Here is an 18,124-nt window from a genome sequence, read left to right as displayed (position 1 = left end):
GATTGTGCCCCAGAAGCATGTCCACTCCTGTCGCCCACTGAGGTGTGTGTCTCTGTACTGGTGGGAGACGGGGATGGCAGCTGTGCCGTGTACATGGAGCTCGCCTCCGAGGTGATCTCATGGGAGTTTTGGGTAGGGGACCAACCTGAATGGGCTGGCACCATTGGATGAGGATCCTGCGGGAGAATGGACATGTGGTCAGTGGGAGGGATGGGTCAGTCTGTATGCATTAACACCTCACGTGTGACAGGTCACCTGGGTAGGGCCGATGTATCCTCACCTCTGCACCGTATGCCAACCTCTACATCAGAGACAGATCGTCCTCGGCCACTACGCGACCTCCAGGTCCTGTTTCTCATAGGGGTGGAGGATTCTGATGTCCGGCACCCCGCCGCCCATCCGGGCCCTCTCCTGTCTGTTGTGGGCCAACTTCTTCTGCGGGGGCATAGAGGGGCCACCGTGAGCTGCACGCGTCATTCATCACGGGAGTGGGAGGGGGCTTCGGGGGGGGGGGGGGCGTTTGAGACATATGGGGGGATGGTGAGTATGTGGGGGATGGGGAGAAGTGGGGGTGTGGGCAGTAGTGGGGGTGTGGGGAATAGTGAGGGGTGTGGAATTTGGGGTAAATGGGGAGTATGGGAGGGCGGTGATGGCGTGGGCTGGACATGGGTGTGCCGGGGCACAAATTGGTGCTTAGCGGGGGCAGTGCCAGGTGCATGCTCATGGGGGAGGCGGCGTGTTGAGGGACCGGTGCCAACCCACCCTTGGGCCCGGTGGAGGTTGTTGACCATCCTATAGCACTGGGTGCCAGTCCTCCTGGTGACGCTCCCCGAGCTGATGGCCACTGCTACTCCTCCTAGGTGACACTGGTTGCCGCATGGCTGACCCTCAGAGACCCTTGGAAGAACAAGGCACCCTGTTAGACCTCTCCAGGTCGGCATCCCCGAATCGTGGGGCTGGTCTTCTCAGTGGCATGGCTGCGAGCTGTGGGAGGTTAGCTGTGCAGGAGTGGTTTAAGCGCTGCTCTCCCTTGTCAACAGGGGTCTGGTGAGCACGGTCCCGGCGAATCAGCCAGCGGGATAGTCATTTGTGTCGTTAAGTGGTCCAATTAACGTTTTTTTTTTTTTTTAATGTATTTATTCAGATTTTCAACAACTCCCCCACAACAAAAAGAAAGAAACAAGAACACAACAATCAATAATTATACAAAAATTATGCATTGGATTTCCCCCATATGCAATAACCCCCCATATGACATTTAAAAGCACCAATAGGAAACCCCCCCCCTCCACCCACCCGAACGCCCCCCAAAAGAACCCCCCCCCACTTCTTTCCCCGCCCCTGGGCTGCTGCTGACCTCCTCCTAACGCTTCGCGAGATAGTCTAGGAACGATTGCCACCGCCTGAGGAACCCCTGCACAGACCCTCGCAAGGCAAACTTTATCCTCTCCAGCTTGATGAACCCTGCCATGTAATTAATCCAGGCTTCCACACTAGGGGGCTTCGCATCTTTCCATAATAGCAAAATCCTCCGCCGGGCTACCAGGGGCGCAAAGGCCAGAATACCGGCCTCTTTCGCCTCCTGCACTCCCGGCTCGTCCGTTACCCCAAATAATGCCAACCCCCAGCTCGGCTTGACCCGGGCTTTCACCACCTTGGACATAGTCCTCGCAAAACCCCTCCAAAACCCATCAGTGCTGGGCACGACCAGAAAATATGGACGTGATTTGCCGGGCTTCCCGAGCACCTCCCACATCTGTCTTCCACCCCAGAGAACCTACTCAACCTCACCCCTGTCATATGCGCTCTGTGAGTAACTTTGAACTGTATTAGGCTGAGTCTGGCGCAAGAGGAGGAAGAATGAACCCTACTCAGGGCATCAGCCCACAGACCCTCATCTATCTCCTCCCCCAGCTCCTCCGCCCACTTGCCCTTTAGCTCCTCCACCGAGGCCTCCTCCTCTTCCTTCAGCTCCTGGTAAATTGCCGAAACCTTGCCTTCTCCAACCCATACACCCAAAATCACCCTGTCCTGAATCCCCTGTGCCGGGAGCAGCGGGAATTCCCTCACCTGCCACCTCACAAACGCCCTCACTTTCATGTACCTGAAAGCGTTTCCCGGGGGTAACCCAAACATCTCCTCCAGCGCCCCTAGGCTCGCAAACGTCCCATCGATGAACAGGTCCCCCATTCTTCTAATCCCTGCCCGATGCCAGCTCCAAAACCCCCCATCCATCCTTCCCGGGACGAACCGATGATTCTCCCGAATTGGGGACCAAACCGAGGCTCCCACCTCGTCCCTGTGTCGCCTCCACTGCCCCCAGATCTTCAGCGTCGCCGCCACCACCGGACTCGTGGTGTACCTTGTCGGCGAGAGCGGCAGCGGTGCTGCCCTCAGGCTCGTGCCCACACAGGACGCCATCTCTAGCCTCTTCCACGCCGCCCCCTCTCCCTCCATTACCCACTTACGGATCATCGCCACATTGGCTGCCCAATAATAGCCGCACAAATTTGGCAGCGCCAGTGCCCCCCTGTCCCTGCTACGCTCCAGAAACACTCTCTTCACCCTCGGGGTCTTATTCGCCCACAGAAAACCCATGATGCTCCTACTTACCCGTTTGAAAAAGGCCTTGGGGATCATAATGGGAAGGCACTGGAACACAAAGAGAAACCTCGGGAGGGCCGTCATTTTGACCGACTGCACCCAGCCGCTAGTGAGAGTGGCAGCACATCCCATCTTTTAAAATCCGCCTCCATCTGCTCCACCAACCGCGTCAAATTGAGCTTGTGCAGGGCCCCCCAACTCCTAGCTACTTAGATCACTAGGTACCGAAAGCTCCTTTCCGCCCTCTTCAGCGGTAGCTCGTCTATCCCCCTTCCCTGGTCCCCTGAATGCACCACAAAGAGCTCACTCTTCCCTACATTGAGTTTATACCCCGAAAAGTCCCCAAACTCCCTTAGGATCCGCATGACCTCCGCCATCCCCTCCACTGGATCTGCAACATACAGCAACAGGTCGTCCGCATACAGCGACACCCGGTGTTCCTCTCCCCCCTGGACCAGTCCCCTCCATTTCCTGGACTCCCTCAGTGCCATGGCCAGAGGCTCAATTGCCAGTGCAAACAACAAGGGGGACAGGGGGCACCCCTGCCTCGTCCCCCGGTACAGCCGAAAGTACTCCGACCTCCGCCGATTCGTAGCCACACTCGCCACCGGGGCTCTATATAGCAGCCTGACCCAGCTGATGAACCCTTCGCCGAACCCAAACCTCTGCAGCACTTCCCAAAGATACTCCCACCCCACCCGGTCAAAGGCCTTCTCCGTGTCCATAGCTGCCACAACCTCTGCTTCCCCCTCCATTGGGGGCATCATAATCACATTGAGGAGCCTCCGCACATTTGTATTTAATTGCCTACCTTTCACAAATCCCGTCTGGTCCTCATGAATCACCCCCGGGACACAGTCCTCAATTCTCGTAGCCAGCACCTTTGCCACCAACTTAGCATCAACATTGAGGAGCGAGATCGGTCTATATGACCCACATTGCAGTGGATCCTTGTCCCGCTTCAGGATCAAAGAAAACAGCGCCCTAGACATTGTCGGGGGCAAGGTCCCCCCCTCCCTCGCCTTATTGAAAGTCCTCACTAGCAACGGGCCCAGCAGGTCCACGTATTTCCTGTAGAATTCAACCGGGAACCCATCCGGCCCTGGGGCCTTCCCCGCCTGCATGCTCCCCAATCCTTTAACCAGCTCCTCCAGCCCTATTGGCGCCCCCAAACCAGCCACCTCATCCTCCTCCACCCTCGGGAACCTCAGCTGATCTAAGAATCGTCGCATCCCCTCCTCCCCCGCTGGGGGCTCAGACCTGTACAGATCCCCATAGAAGTCCTTAAATACCTCATTTATTCTCACCGCACTCTGCACCGTATCCCCCCTCTATCCTTAACTCCACCAATCTCCCTTGCTGCCTCACTCTTACGAAGCTGATGTGCCAGCATCCGACTCGCCTTCTCCCCATACTCATAGGTCGCCCCTTTGCGCTTTCCTCCACTGTGCCTCTGCTTTCCCTGTGATCAACAGGCCGAACTCCGTCTGGAGGTTCCATCGCTCCCTGAGTAGCCCCTCCTCGGGGGCCTCTGCATACCTCCTGTCCACCCTTAAAATCTCCCCCACCAACCTCTCCCTCTCCCTCCCCTCTCTCTTCTCCCTGTGGGCCCTAATGGAGACTAGCTCTCCCCTGACCACCGCCTTCAGCGCCTCCCAGACTACCCCCACCTGCACCTCCCCGTTGTTGTTGGCCTCCAAATATCTTTCAATGCACCCCCGCACACCTCCTCATCCGCCAATAGTCCCACATCAAGGTGCCACAGCGGGCGCTGGTCCCTCTCCTCCCCCAAATCCAGCTCCACCCAATGCGGGGCGTGGTCCGAGATGGCTATGGCCGAATATTCCGTTCCCTCCACTTTCGGGATTATCGCCCTACTCAAAATGAAAAAATCTATCCGGGAGTAAGCTCTATGGACGTGGGAACAGAAGGAAAATTCCCTGGCCAGTGGCCTGACAAACCTCCATGGATCCACTCCCCCCCCATCTGGTCCATAAACCCCCTGAGCACCTTGGCCGCAGCCGGCCTCTTACCCGCCCTGGACCTAGAGCGGTCCAGTGCTGGGTCCAGCACCGTGTTGAGGTCCCCCCCCATTATCAAGCTTCCTACCTCCAGGTCCGGAATCCGACCCAGCATGCGTTTCATAAATCCGGCATCATCCCAATTCGGGGCACATACGTTCACCAGTACCACCCGCACCCCCTGCAACCTACTGCTCACCATCACATATCGACCTCCATTATCCACTACAATATTCATTGATCAAATGACACCCACTTCCCCACCAGTATTGCCACCCCTCTGTTCTTTGCATCCAGCCCTGAATGAAAGACCTGCCCTACCCATCCCTTTCTCAGCCTAACCTGATCTGCCACCTTCAGATGTGTTTCCTGGAGCATAACCACGTCTGCCTTCAGTCCCTTTAAGTGCGCGAACACCCGGGTCCTCTTGACCGGCCCGTTCAGGCCCCTCACATTCCAAGTTATCAGCCGGATTGGGGGGGCTACTCGCCCCCTCTGCTGACTGGCCATCTCCTTTTCTAGGCCAGCCACATGCCCGCGCCTCCCGCACCCTCCAGTCCCCCAGGCGGCGGACCCCCGCCCCGACCACCTCTCCTACTTCCAGCTCCCCTTTGGCCAATGCAGCAGCAACCCTGTTCCCCCCCTCCCCCCTCCCCCCACTAGATCCACATCGAGCCATTTTGCTCCCCCCATGACACTCCCGCAAGTCAGCTGACTCCTGCTGACCCCGGCCTCTGTCGCCATTCCATCGACCCCCCAGTGTGAGTATCCCTCCACCCCTTGGCAGTCAGTGTGCGCTCCTCTCCAGCACCGCCCTTCCCCCCCCCGGCCCCACCCCCATCCTTCCCTAACACGGGAAAAAGCCCGCGCTTTACTGAGCCGGCCCCGTCCCCTCTGGCGCAGTTCCTTTTTGCGGCCTTACCCCAACTCCTCCTCCCCGCGCCTCCACGCCCCCTCTTCCTCCGTGGGGCCCTGCCCCTCCAACACCGACGCCCACACTCTCCCACAGCCCCCACATCAAATCCATTCACCCATCCCCACCCAGCACTCAAACCAAGAGAACATTCCCCAAACGCAATAAACACAGTAAACATTCCCCCACGACCAACCCTCAATTTGAGTCCAACTTTTCAGTCTGTATAAAGTCCCACGCCTCATCGGGCGTTTCAAAATAGTGGTGCCGATCTTGGAACGTGACCCATAATCGCGCTGGCTGCAGCATCCCGAACTTCACCCCCTTCCGATGGAGCACCGCCTTAGCCCGGTTAAAACCAGCCCTCTTCTTAGCCACCTCCGCACTCCAGTCCTGGTAAATTCGGATCTCCGTGTTCTCCCACCTGCTGCTCTGCTCTTTTTTGGCCCATCTCAGGACACACTCTCTGTCCATAAAGCGGTGGAACCGCACCACTATAGCCCTTGGCGGCTCGTTGGCTTTGGGTCTCCTTGCCAGGACCTAATGAGCCCCATCTAGCTCCAGGGGCCTCGGGAAAGCTCCCGCGCCCATCAGCGAATTGAGCATCATGCTCATATATGCCCCGGCATCGGGCCCCTCCACTCCTTCAGGGAGACCCAGAATCCGAAGATTCTTCCTCCTAGACCTATTCTCCAGGTCCTCGAATTTTTCCGCCCACCTCTTGTGCAGCGCCTCGTGCACCTCCACCTTCACCGCCAGGCCCAAGATCTCATCCTCGTTCTCCGAGGCTTTTTGCCGCACCACCCGGATCGCCGCCCCTTGGGCCTTCTGGGTCTCCACAAGCTTCTCAATCGCCGCCTTCATTGGCGCCAGCATTTCTGTCTTCAGCTCCTCAAAGCAGCGTTTAAGAAACTCCTGCTGCTCCCGCGACCACTGCGCCCACGCTGCTTGGTCTCCACCCGCCGCCATCTTGCTTTTCCTCCCTCGCGCTTTTCGCTGCCCCAGGATCACTTTTTTAACCGCTCCACTCCTGGTCCAATCCATATAATGTCGGGGGGGACCTTGCTGTCACCTTCCCACACTGGAAGCCGTCGAACAATTGCCATTGGGGCCCCTCTAGAGAGCCCAAAAGTCCGTTCCCGGCGGGAGCTGCCGAACGTGCGACCTACCTCAACATAGCCGCAACCGGAAGTCCCCAATTAACTTTTTATAGCAGTGACAGCCTCGTCGGTCTGAACTTCGGGAAGCTCGTGGCAGTTCCCGCTCGCTACCACACTTAAAATCTTTTTTATTAAATCGCGCCATCTGTTTCTCTCTCCACAGATGCTGCCTGGCCTGCTGAGTGTTTCCAGCATTTTCTGTTTTCGTATCACCTGAGACCATTTAGGTAATTCTGGAGAGGGATGCATGCAACTGTCCTTTATGTCAATTTACCAGATGACAAACTATAAACTGTGGCACAAAACCTACTCTCAGTGCAAGGAGTGAATGAGTGAAGGTACAGAGGTTAATTACACTGTTAGCCTGGGGTCAGTGATAAATCTGTCACTTAGTTCATAAGTTCATAAAACGTAGAAGGAGAATTAGGCCATTCGGCCCATTGTGTCTGCTTCGCCATTCGATCATGGCTGATTTAATCCTGGCCTTAAATCCACTGTCCTGCCTGTTCTCCTAACCCTTCAACCCATGAGCAATTAAAAATCTGTAACTCCTCCTTAAATTTACTCATTGCCCCAGCATCTACTGGGGTAGTGAATTCCACAGATTCACAACCCTTTGGGAGAAGTCATTTCTCCTCAACTCGGTTTTAAATTTGCTACCTCTTATCCTAAGACTGTGACCTCTCGTTCTAGATTGCCCCACAAGACAAAGCATCCACTCCCCGCCTTCTCAGTCTGTGAACCAACGCCTTAAACTGATTATCTGGTCACTTATTTTACTGCTGTTTGCAATTTCACTTCCTCATTTCGTAAGCTATAATAGTGACGGCTCTTCAAAAATACTTCTTTGGCTGTGAAGCACTTTGGGATGTCCTGTGCTCGTGAAAGGCGCTATATAAATGCAAGTTGTTTCATTTTTGATGCTTAAAAGATGTGATTGTCTTTCTTGTGAATAAAGCCATGGGGAAGTAAAATATATGATGAAATTTGCATTTCTTTGTAAGTGAGTTGGAGAAGGAATATAATACAGGCATTCTGTGGTTACATGAAAGTGTGATTGAAATTGGAGAAGGGTGAACAGCAGGAAACAGCATCCGAAAGTATGTTCATATATCAGACAGATGATGCTATCAAAAACAACATATTTTTGGTCTGGATTTCTCAAAGTGTTGGAATGGTCCCAGGGAACAAAATAGTAGACCCAATGGATACACGCTGAAACTTCATAATTTTATAGAGTTCACCCTCCTGGCATAGAGCTTTGCATGACAGGAATGCATATAAAACATTCAGGCAAGGAGATCAAAGGCTTGATTCACTGCACGCATGATTTTGTAACCACGAAGAACAAAATGAAACTTAATTTAATCAATACGAAGATAATTTCTGAAAATCTGAGCATTGCAGCTGATTAAAATGTATCTGACTTTAGTCATGGTCGGCAGATGCATTTACCCAAAATGCAAAATGGAATTTAAACCAGCATTAACCAACATTCAAAAACAATAGCAAAAACCATGGAGAAATAATATTTCACTGGAGCACACAGCACTTATTCCCGTTGCCAGAGGGAAATTGAGCCCAACATTCCTTGTGCATCCATAAATGTTTTACAAATATTTGTGAGGACTTTACACAGATTTTGACAGATCCTGATCATACCCAATTACTAAATTTCCAAAAGTTGAAGAATTCAAAAGTGGACATCAGCAATCTACAAGTTAAAGCTATCATCTGACTCATAAGTGTGTCACATCCTAAACGTTGGCAAATCACATGAAACTAAATTAGAAGAAAACATTTTTCAGAATTTAATTCCCCAAGATACTTTCCAACAAATTGTTACTGTTACATTGGCCTATGAATATTTCAACTATTCTCTTTAAATATACACCAATCTGAACTTTAGAAGGACATGCATTGCCGATTGGACCTTGCAGTCAGTAAGCAACAGAAGGTACTTTTCTGCTGTGCATAAGAACCCACCAGTGACAAGAGACTCTGAGAATCTCACTCATAACATGAATAATATTAATTGTCAAAATTCTTGACAACAAAGTGGTGGGCTGGAGAACGTAATTTATGAGACAGCATCAGTCAATGTATGTATGATTATGATGGTGTTTAGTGCCGCTTGTGATGTCCATCAGAATTGACAGTTAAATTATTAACAAGGCTATTTTGGGGGGCAAACAGACCTCATTTGAAAACTTGTGGAAATTGCAACTCTATACATCTCCTTTATGAAACAATCTAACTGAACATAACTGGCAGAATAAGATTAAATCATTTGTGTAAGCTTCGCTGTGTCCTGAGGATGCAGCATTTGTGATATGTACTAAAGATATGCTAACCGTATTTTATCCATCATTCTTCAGTCAATCGGAAGCCCAGAATGCATTCCCCGATGGGACGGAGAATCGGGTGTCAGGTGTAAATAAATGCAAATAGGTTTTAATGACCCATTTGTATCTATTTAGCGGGCCGGCACCCTATGCTCTGTACTCCTGTTTCTCAGGTCACCATGGCCGGGGGTCACGTGGGCACAAATCACTTGTGGTCTCCGCAACATGAACCTGACATGGTGGACCTCGTGGTGGGCCAAGGTCCACCACGCCAGGGCCACGCTGGTAGAGACCATCCAAGCCCATCTGACAGCCACCTCCACCAACAATGCATGGCCTGCCCATGCCTTCTCTAGCACACCCTCCCCCCACCCCAGGTGTATGTTGACGGCACGAGTTAGTTGCACCGAACAAATTGAATCCGTGACCTGACTCCCTGTCGGGCATGAAGCTGCATACCTCCCGTCAGACGCAGCACTGACCAGCGACGCAGAGCAGTGTCCGATGGTCTTTGTAACTCCCTCGTATTCTACGTCATGCATAAATTTTCAAGGCGTGGAATACTGAATTGCATCGTGCTTTATGATCTCAAGGGGATTGTAAAACTGATGCAATTCAGCTCCGGCGGGAGAACATAGGGCGGGATTCTCCGTTGCCCGACGGTGATATCGTAATCAGCGATCAGACGGAGAATCCCTGTTTACGACCGAATCGGGGGGCTGAGCCTGTTTCCGGATGCTCAGCCGTCTTCAAAACAGCGTAATCGAGGAGTTTGCCGCATGCCGTTGGGATGGCCTCAGGACATTACCTGAAGAGCCTCCCCCAATGCTCCGCTCCTGATGGGCCAAGTTCCCGACAGTGCGGGACACGTGTGGTCTCAGTTTTAATGAGCCCGGCGTGGCAGCTGTGGACTGTGTCCCCCTGCCCTCTGATCAGCCCGCCCCCACCAGGGCGGCCGCGGACTGAGTCTGCAGCCACCACGCTAGTTGTTTCCCGACCGGCAGGACCATGATTGCTCCACGCCGTTGGGACTTCGGCCAGTTGGGGGCGGAGAATGACAGAGCGGGCCTTTAGCAATGGCCGCAGGTAGGTGATATGCGACGCGTGTACTTTTTCGGGGCTCGCAGAACCAGCGGCGGTCCCGATTCTGTGCGGGGAAATGGATTCTTCACCCTGGCACCGGCCACGATTTTGGCATCGGGGTGCGGAAAATGCAGCTCATAGCCTCAAAATGGGAGAATCCAGCCCATAGTCTCTCAAATGGAGAATCCAGCCCAATATGTTTACTTATTGAGTCATTTTAGGTTAAAATTGTGCCTTCAAACTGAGTATTTTTGTACTTATTGCAGTTTTCGAGATAAAGTGATTCAGGTTAAAAGACAGGAATGTACTGTATAAATGACAAACTCTAAAAAATAATCAATTAAAGTAAAACTTTACATACCTCCACACAGAAGCCCTTTAAATCTCACACACGAAAAATCATCACATTCACAATAGGCACCGTATATCTGTCCAAACTCAGATGAATAACAGGCGCACTGTCCACAGTAGCAGTCTCCTCGACCATTGCAGGAAATGTTTTCCGCACTGTGCTTGCAGGTACCCATGTTTATGTTCTCTTCTGTGCATTCACAATGAGGACCTAATCGGCCAGCATTGCAAACACATACACCACACTGAAAAGAGCCATTGCCACTGCTGCATCTTGAGCTGTTGTGCTCTGCACTTGCTTGGCAGCTGCAGCTACAGGCTGGTTGCACTTCGATCTCTAAGGCATCTCTGAACCCTAAAGGCTTTATTACAATATGTTTAGGTTCCTTCGGACATTCTGCCAATTCAACAGTCACATTGAAAGAAACCTAAAGTTAAATAAAAAATAATATATTAATAAAGAAAATCAAAGTGTGATATGCAACCAATCATCTATCACATGATGGATAATGCTTTATGTCATCACATCATCCAAACTTGTACACTATTGATGCTGTTCATATAAGTCGAGGCTTCTATTGTTTTAAAAACAAATGTAAGTATGAATGCTTATTTGTTACCACATATTAGGTTGATGAATAAGGTCAGAGAATGCAGTGTTGAGGGCAAGTAGCAATATGGATAGCTAGCTGGTTTCATGCAGAAAGCAGAGTCAGGGCAATGGATAATTATTCAGAGCGGCAGCAGGTGGAAGTGGTGTATCACTGCTGGCACCACTTGTTCATAATTTACAATTATGAAAAGCACAATTTCTAAATTTGCAGCCGACTCCAAAGAAGGTGGGATAGCCATCACGGAGGAGGACTGCAACCAGGTGCAAGAAGATATTACCAAAGGTCTAGGTTGGCATATAATCGGCAAATTAATTTAAACATAGATAAATGTGAGCTATACAGTTTGACAAGAAAAGTATGGATGTTGCATATTACTTAGAAAATAAGAATCAAAGTAGGATAAAGAAACAAAGGGATCCATGGAATCCATAGAAACCCTACAGTGCAGGAAGTCATTTGTCCCATCGCATTTGTACCAACCCTCTGAAAGAGTACCCACCCAGGCACACTCCCCACCCTATCCTGGCAATCCCACAATCCCACCTAACCTGCACATCTTTGGACTGTGGGAGGAAACTGGAGCACCCGGAAGAAACCCACACTGACGCGGGGAAAACGTAAAGACTCCACACAGAGTCCCCTACAGCCAGAATTCAACCTGGGTCCCTGGTGCTGCGAGACAGCAATAATAACCACTGTGCTACCATGCCACGCATCTGAGCGTAAAATACATAGAAACTTACAGGATACTGAGGCCTGGGTAGAGTGGACGTAGAGAGGATATTTCTACCAGTAGAAAATCTAGATCCTGAGGGCACAGCCTCAGGCTGAAGGGACAATCCTTTAAAACTGAGATGAGGAGGAATTTATCAGCCAGAGTGTGGTGAATCTGTGGAACTCTTTGCCACAGCCTTCTGTGGCAGCCAAATCACTGAGTGCCTTTAAGACAGAGATAGCTTCTTGATTAATAAGGGGATCAAGGGTTATGGGGAGAAGGCAGGAGAATGAGGATGTGAAACATCTCAGCCATGGCCTAATTCTGCTTCAATGTTTTATGATCTTATCACTAAAGGTAGCGATGCAAGTTAACTCGGTCATAAGAAAAAAACAAACCAAGCACTCAGAATTATTTCTGGAAGGAGAGAACTGAAAAGTAAAAAAGTTATCCTAAACTTGTGTTGAACCTTTATGGGCACATCCGGAATACAATTCGGAGCACCATTTTATTAAAAACATAAAGCACTGGAGTGGGTGCAATAATAATAATAATAATCTTTATTGTCGCAAGTAGGCTACATTAACACTGCAATGAAGTTACTGTGAAAATCCACTCGTCGCCACACTCCACCGCCTGTTCGGGTACACTGAGAGAGAATTCAGAATGTCCAATTCGCCTAACAAGCAGGACTTTTGGGACTTTTGGGAGGAAACTGGAGGAAACCCATGCAGACACAGGGAGAACATGCAGACTCCGCCCAGATAGTGACCGAAGCCAGGAATCGAACCTGGGACCACAGCTTTTTCCAACAGTTTCTATTTGCACCGGTAGGGGGCAGTGTGCGTGACGGAGTGCCTCACTCATAAGGGAAGCCTGAAGCCAGCATGACCATTTGAACTCAGTGCTGAGTTGAAACAGACTCGATTTCACTGTAGCAAAAGTCTTATCATGGGAGTCGCAAACTTTTAGAATAGACATTTGCGCACAGAGAGTAAATTGCCAAACTGTGAAATTATTGAAATCCCCACTCCTCAAAAAATTAAAAAGGCAGTCTCTATTACTGAGATTAGAAAAAAAAAATAAACTGTTCTAGCATTTGCAATAGCTGTTTGTTGGCAATTCCCAATGGTCATCATTTTGCCATTATTCATGCTTGGCTGTTTTCTACAACCAATAATTGTCTCAGCAGAGGGTCCTATGTTCACAGTTTTATTGACAGCTCAAAGAGATAATTAAAGGATTAGCATCCTTTGAAGGCGGCAATAGATATTTAAACCTATATTTTATTTCCTCTCAACATGGTTCCTGAAGCCTGTCCATGGTGGATACCGGGTGGGTCAGTAGCAGTGTAAGAGAAAAGGATGGATGGGGAGCATGAGTTGGCATGTGGAGAACATGAGTTGACATTAAACTGGCATGAAATTGACATGGGGAAATGGAGTTGGCATGTCGAGTGGGTGCAGCTGATGGAGTATGAAGGATAAGGGCCAGAGGGCCCAAGATTTAAGGAAACAACAGAGAACAAGCAAGCCTATAAAACAGCCTGATTCAGCACTTGGCAGCCTCTATGGGTTCCTATGATCTATGTCTGGAGACAGCGGCCCTGACTCCATCCCACACCTGGAGCAAAAATTGTGTCTGACAGGGCACTTCCTCCAGAGGTATGGTCTGGTGACCCAGGAAATCTTCCAACATGTTCACTTGGAGCGGGGGGGGGGGGGGGGGGTCTGCCACTGGAAAACACGTTCACTTGGAGCGGGGGGGGGGGTCTGCCACTGGAAAACACGTTCACTTGGAGCGGGGGGGGGGGGGGGGTCTGCCACTGGAAACACGTTCACTTGGAGCGGGGGGGGGTCTGCCACTGGAAAACACGTTCACTTGGAGCGGGGGGAGGGGGGGGGTCTGCCACTGGAAAACATGTTCACTTGGAGCGGGGGGGGGTCTGCCACTGGAAAACACGTTCACTTGGAGCGGGGGGGGGGGGTCTGCCACTGGAAAACACGTTCACTTGGAGCGGGGGGTGTCTGCCACTGGAAAACACGTTCACTTGGAGCGGGGGGGGGGTCTGTCACTGGAAAACACGTTCACTTGGAGCGGGGGGGGGTCTGTCACTGGAAAACACGTTCACTTGGAGCGGGGGGGGGGTCTGCCACTGGAAAACACGTTCACTTGGAGCGGGGGGGGGGGTGTCTGCCACTGGAAAACACGTTCACTTGGAGCGGGGGGGGGGTCTGCCACTGGAAAACACGTTCACTTGGAGCGGGGGGGGGGTCTGCCACTGGAAAACACGTTCACTTGGAGCGGGGGGGGTCTGACACTGGAAAACACGTTCACTTGGAGCGGGGGGGGGTCTGCCACTGGAAAACACGTTCACTTGGAGGGGGGAGGGGGTCTGCCACTGGAAAACACGTTCACTTGGAGGGGGGGGAAGGGGGTCTGCCGCCACTGGAAAACACGTTCACTTGGAGCGGGGGGGGGGGGGTCTGCCACTGGAAAACACGTTCACTTGGAGGGGGGGGGAGGGGGGTCTGCCGCCACTGGAAAACACGTTCACTTGGAGCGGGGGGGGGGGGGTCTGCCACTGGAAAACACGTTCACTTGGAGCGGGGGGGAGGGGGAGAGGGGGGGTCTGCCACTGGAAAACACGTTCACTTGGAGCGGGGGGGGGGGGCGGGGGTCTGCCACTGGAAAACACGTTCACTTGGAGGGGGGGGGGTCTGCCACTGGAAAACACGTTCACTTGGAGCGGGGGGGGGGGGGCGGGGGTCTGCCACTGGAAAACACGTTCACTTGGAGCGGGGGGCGGGAGGGGGGGTCTGCCACTGGAAAACACGTTCACTTGGAGGGGGGGGCGGTATATCCCTCTCTATGTCTTTTTTTGCTTTGCGCTGTTGAATTCCTTCATAATTTTAATACCTTTGAATAGCTATATTGGGAGATAATGGTAGCATATCAAAGTATCAAAATTGACAACATTAAAAAAATTATTTGCAATCAAATATATGATATTCAGATTCTTTTGTTCAGATAGGAAAATTAAGCCTTACTGTGTCTCCAATGTGGAGATGAGAGCACCTTTTCCCTCCATGAATGATGGTACCATCTTGACAAATGGCGGTGAAAAAGAACTGCACTCCATCAGTATCTCCTGTCACTTCCAGTTCCACCTCAGATCGCAGCTCCTGCAAAGACAGGGAAGAGATCATCGAATCTTCCACTACAATGTCCCATCCCATTGTACCAGTCGAATGTCTAAGTACCTGTCCTTCCTCACACACAGTTAAATTATTCTTTTGCAAGTTAATGTCCACTTCCCTTTCAAAATATGTGATGGATTTAGCTCCATCAATTGTGTTCGGTCAGGGGTCTTCTATCCTTACAATATCTGCATAAATTCCTGGAATCTTACATCAGGTCTATTGTGTCTGAGCAAGGTAATTTGTCCCAACTTCTTTCTTTTTTCTGTTGGTAATCATCTAAAGTTTATGCTCTCCAGTTATCAACTAACCTACCAGCGAAAAGAATGTTTCCTTATTTATCTTATCAAGAATAATTTTGAACCCCTCATAAAACTGTTTTTGTATTTTGCACTTATTGTCAACATAAAACTGTTGTGCATGAAGCATAACAGGGGTTGAGTATCAAGTGAGACACTTCTTTAGTAAACAAAAAAATGGTTCAATGCTAGATGTATAAGGGCCTGACTATTATCTCCCACATTGGGTATCTCTGTGCTCATGCTGAATGAAGCTGCCTAAATCATATACAGCCTGGTATTATTGCCAAAATATGGTGCAGATGTTATTCAACTGTGAGCAGATTACTGTTGTGGGCTTTTTTATCCTGTATTAAACTCAGTCTTCTGCAAATTTCCTACAAATACACCTTACTGAAATGAGCATGGAACCACATGTACAAATGTTAACCATCCTCAAATTCAGATGTTCCAAGATATCAGAAGGAAGTCAAAAACAGACAGCTTGTGCTGTCCCTTTAAAACATTTAATGGTAAATGCAGGCACAGTTTAGTGTATAACTGTGAGGACATTTTGTGTAAAGAGTGTTAAACATAGTTTCACCTTCTGAGATTTCCAAAGATGTGCAGGTTAGGTGGATTGGCCATGATAAATTGCCCTTTGTGTCCAAAATTGCCCTTAGTGTTGGGTGGGGTTACTGGGTTATGGGAATTGGGTGGAGATGTTGACCTTCGGTAGGGTGCTCTTTCCAAGAGCCGGTGCAGTCTTGATGGGCCGAATGGCCTCCTTCTGCACTGTAATTCTATGTAGAACAGAAGGAAGCCATTTGGCCTAACATGCCGGTGCTGGATCTTAGAAAACTTCCAGTTAGTCGTATTTCCCTGTTCTCCCAACAATTCTTATCTTCTTCACCTATTCATCCAATTCTCTTTTTAAAGTTATTGCTGAATCTGCTTTCACCAACCTTTCAGGTGGTACATTCCAGGTTATAACAACTCATGTTGCCTCACATTCTTTTCCAGTTACCTTATTCTGTCCTCTGGTTACTAACCCTTCTGCCACAGTTCATTTTAGTTTACTTACCAAAGCCCTTTAAACAAATCTCACCTTAACTTCCCTGCTCTAAGGAAGACAACCCCAGCTTCACCAGTTTCTCCACATAACTAACTTTTCATCCCTGGTACCATTCTAGTAAATTTCTTCTGTGCTGTCTCTAAGATCTTAACATCGAAGCTGATGTGTGATGCCCAGTGTAGTATAAGGGTATCGAGAATAGCAGGGGTTAATGTGGGACTAGAAAGTGAAGAGGAGCGAGAGAGGGGATCCAGTGAGGAGGAGCGAGAGAGAGAGGAGCCAGTGAAGAGGAGAGGGAGACAGAGAGAGAGAGACAGAGAGAGAGAGAGAGAGAGAGAAAACCCAGTGAGGAGGAATGAGAGAGGGAGAGAGAGGACCCAGTGAGGAGGAGCAAGAGAGAGAGAGGAGCCAGTGAGGAGGAATAAGAGAAAGAGGACTCAGTGATGAGGATCAAGAGAGAGAGTGGACCCAGTGATGAGGAGTTAGAGAGAGAGTGGGCCCAGTGAGGAGGACCGAGAGAGAGAGAGGAGCCAGTGAGGAGGATCGAGAGAGAGAGAGAGGAGCCAGTGAGCAAGACTGAGAGAGAGTGGACCCAGGAAGGAGGAATGAGAGAGAGGATCCGAGGGGAAATGAGAGGGAGAGATGACAGTGAGCAAGATCGAGAGAGAGAGAGAGAGAGTGGGCCCAGTGAGGAGGACTGAGGGAGAGAGAGGAGCCAGTGAGGAGGATAGAGAGAGGGAGTGGAGCCAGTGAGGGGTACCGAGAGAGAGGAGCCAGTGAGCAAGATGGAGAGAGAGTGAGAGAGTGGGCCCAGTGAGGAGGAATGAGAGAGAGGATCTGAGGAGAAAAGAGAGAGAGGAGCCAGTGAGCAAGATTGAGAAAGAGAGAGAGGAACAGTAAGTACAGTAAGTAAAATCGAGAGAGAGCGTGGACACAGTGAGGAGGAATGAGAGAGAGAGACAGGAGCCAGTGAGGAGGAATGAGAGAGAGAGAGGAACCAGTCAGCAAGATCGAGAGAGAGTGGACCCAGTGAAGAGGATCAAGAGAGAGAGTGGACCCAGTGCGGAGGTTCGAGAAAGAGAGAGGAGCCAGAAAGGAGGCGTGAGAGAGAGAGAGGAGCCAGTGAGCAAGAACGAGAGAGAGGCGAGCCAGTGAGGATGGATGACAGAGAGAGGAGTCAGAGAGAAGGAATGTGAGGATGTGAACCCAGTGAGGAGGAGCGAGAAAGAATGGGTCTAGCAGGGAGAGAAATCACCAACTGAGCGAGGAGCGTCTTCATGGCAGGGAGATGGAGCATGGATCTGGTGAGGTTAGAGAGTGCGGACACAGTGACTAGAGTGCGTACCTGGCAAGGAGAGAGTGTGAGGACCAGACTCGGCCAAGAGCACGGATACAGCACAGAAAAATAGCGAGGGTGCAGTGAGGACCATGCAGCTCCAGGTCGGAGAGAGAGTGGATACAACAAGGAGGGAGAGCGTGTGTGAGTCTGGCAAGGCCCCAGTTGAGTCTGTGGACCAATGCATTCGGAGAAAAATCAAAGCATGGCATCACGGGGACACAGGTCTGCTTGTTGGAGCCTTAAATGGCTCCAGTTTCTTTTGTGGTATAGCTGTCTCACTGCTCCCTCTCACACTCACTGTTTAAACTCACTGGGTCCACTCTCTCTCGATCCTCCTCACTGGGTTCTCTTTCTCTCTCATTCCTCTTGAAATCCTCTCTCTCATTCCTCCTCACTGGTCCTCTCTCTCTCAGTCTTGTTCACTGG

The 18,124-nt window shown here is 50.6% G+C and overlaps 1 protein-coding gene across 3 annotated transcripts in view; it reads right to left on the bottom strand.

Annotated features, from left to right (window-relative positions):
- itgb6 (integrin, beta 6) overlaps nucleotides 1-18,124 on the bottom strand; it is a 139,927-nt gene that overhangs the window by 42,478 nt on the left and 79,325 nt on the right. For all 3 annotated transcript variants that reach the window (XM_072474525.1, XM_072474518.1, XM_072474534.1), the window contains 2 exons: nucleotides 14,857-14,991; nucleotides 10,488-10,905 (listed from right to left, as the gene is read on the bottom strand). In XM_072474525.1, coding sequence (XP_072330626.1) covers nucleotides 10,488-10,905; nucleotides 14,857-14,991 — 553 coding nt within the window. The remainder of the gene's footprint in view (nucleotides 1-10,487; nucleotides 10,906-14,856; nucleotides 14,992-18,124) is intronic.

The sequence above is a fragment of the Scyliorhinus torazame genome, chromosome 2 (assembly GCF_047496885.1).
Source record: "Scyliorhinus torazame isolate Kashiwa2021f chromosome 2, sScyTor2.1, whole genome shotgun sequence".
Taxonomy (NCBI): Eukaryota; Metazoa; Chordata; class Chondrichthyes; order Carcharhiniformes; family Scyliorhinidae; genus Scyliorhinus; species Scyliorhinus torazame.
This window is presented reverse-complemented; position numbering and strand designations above follow the sequence as displayed.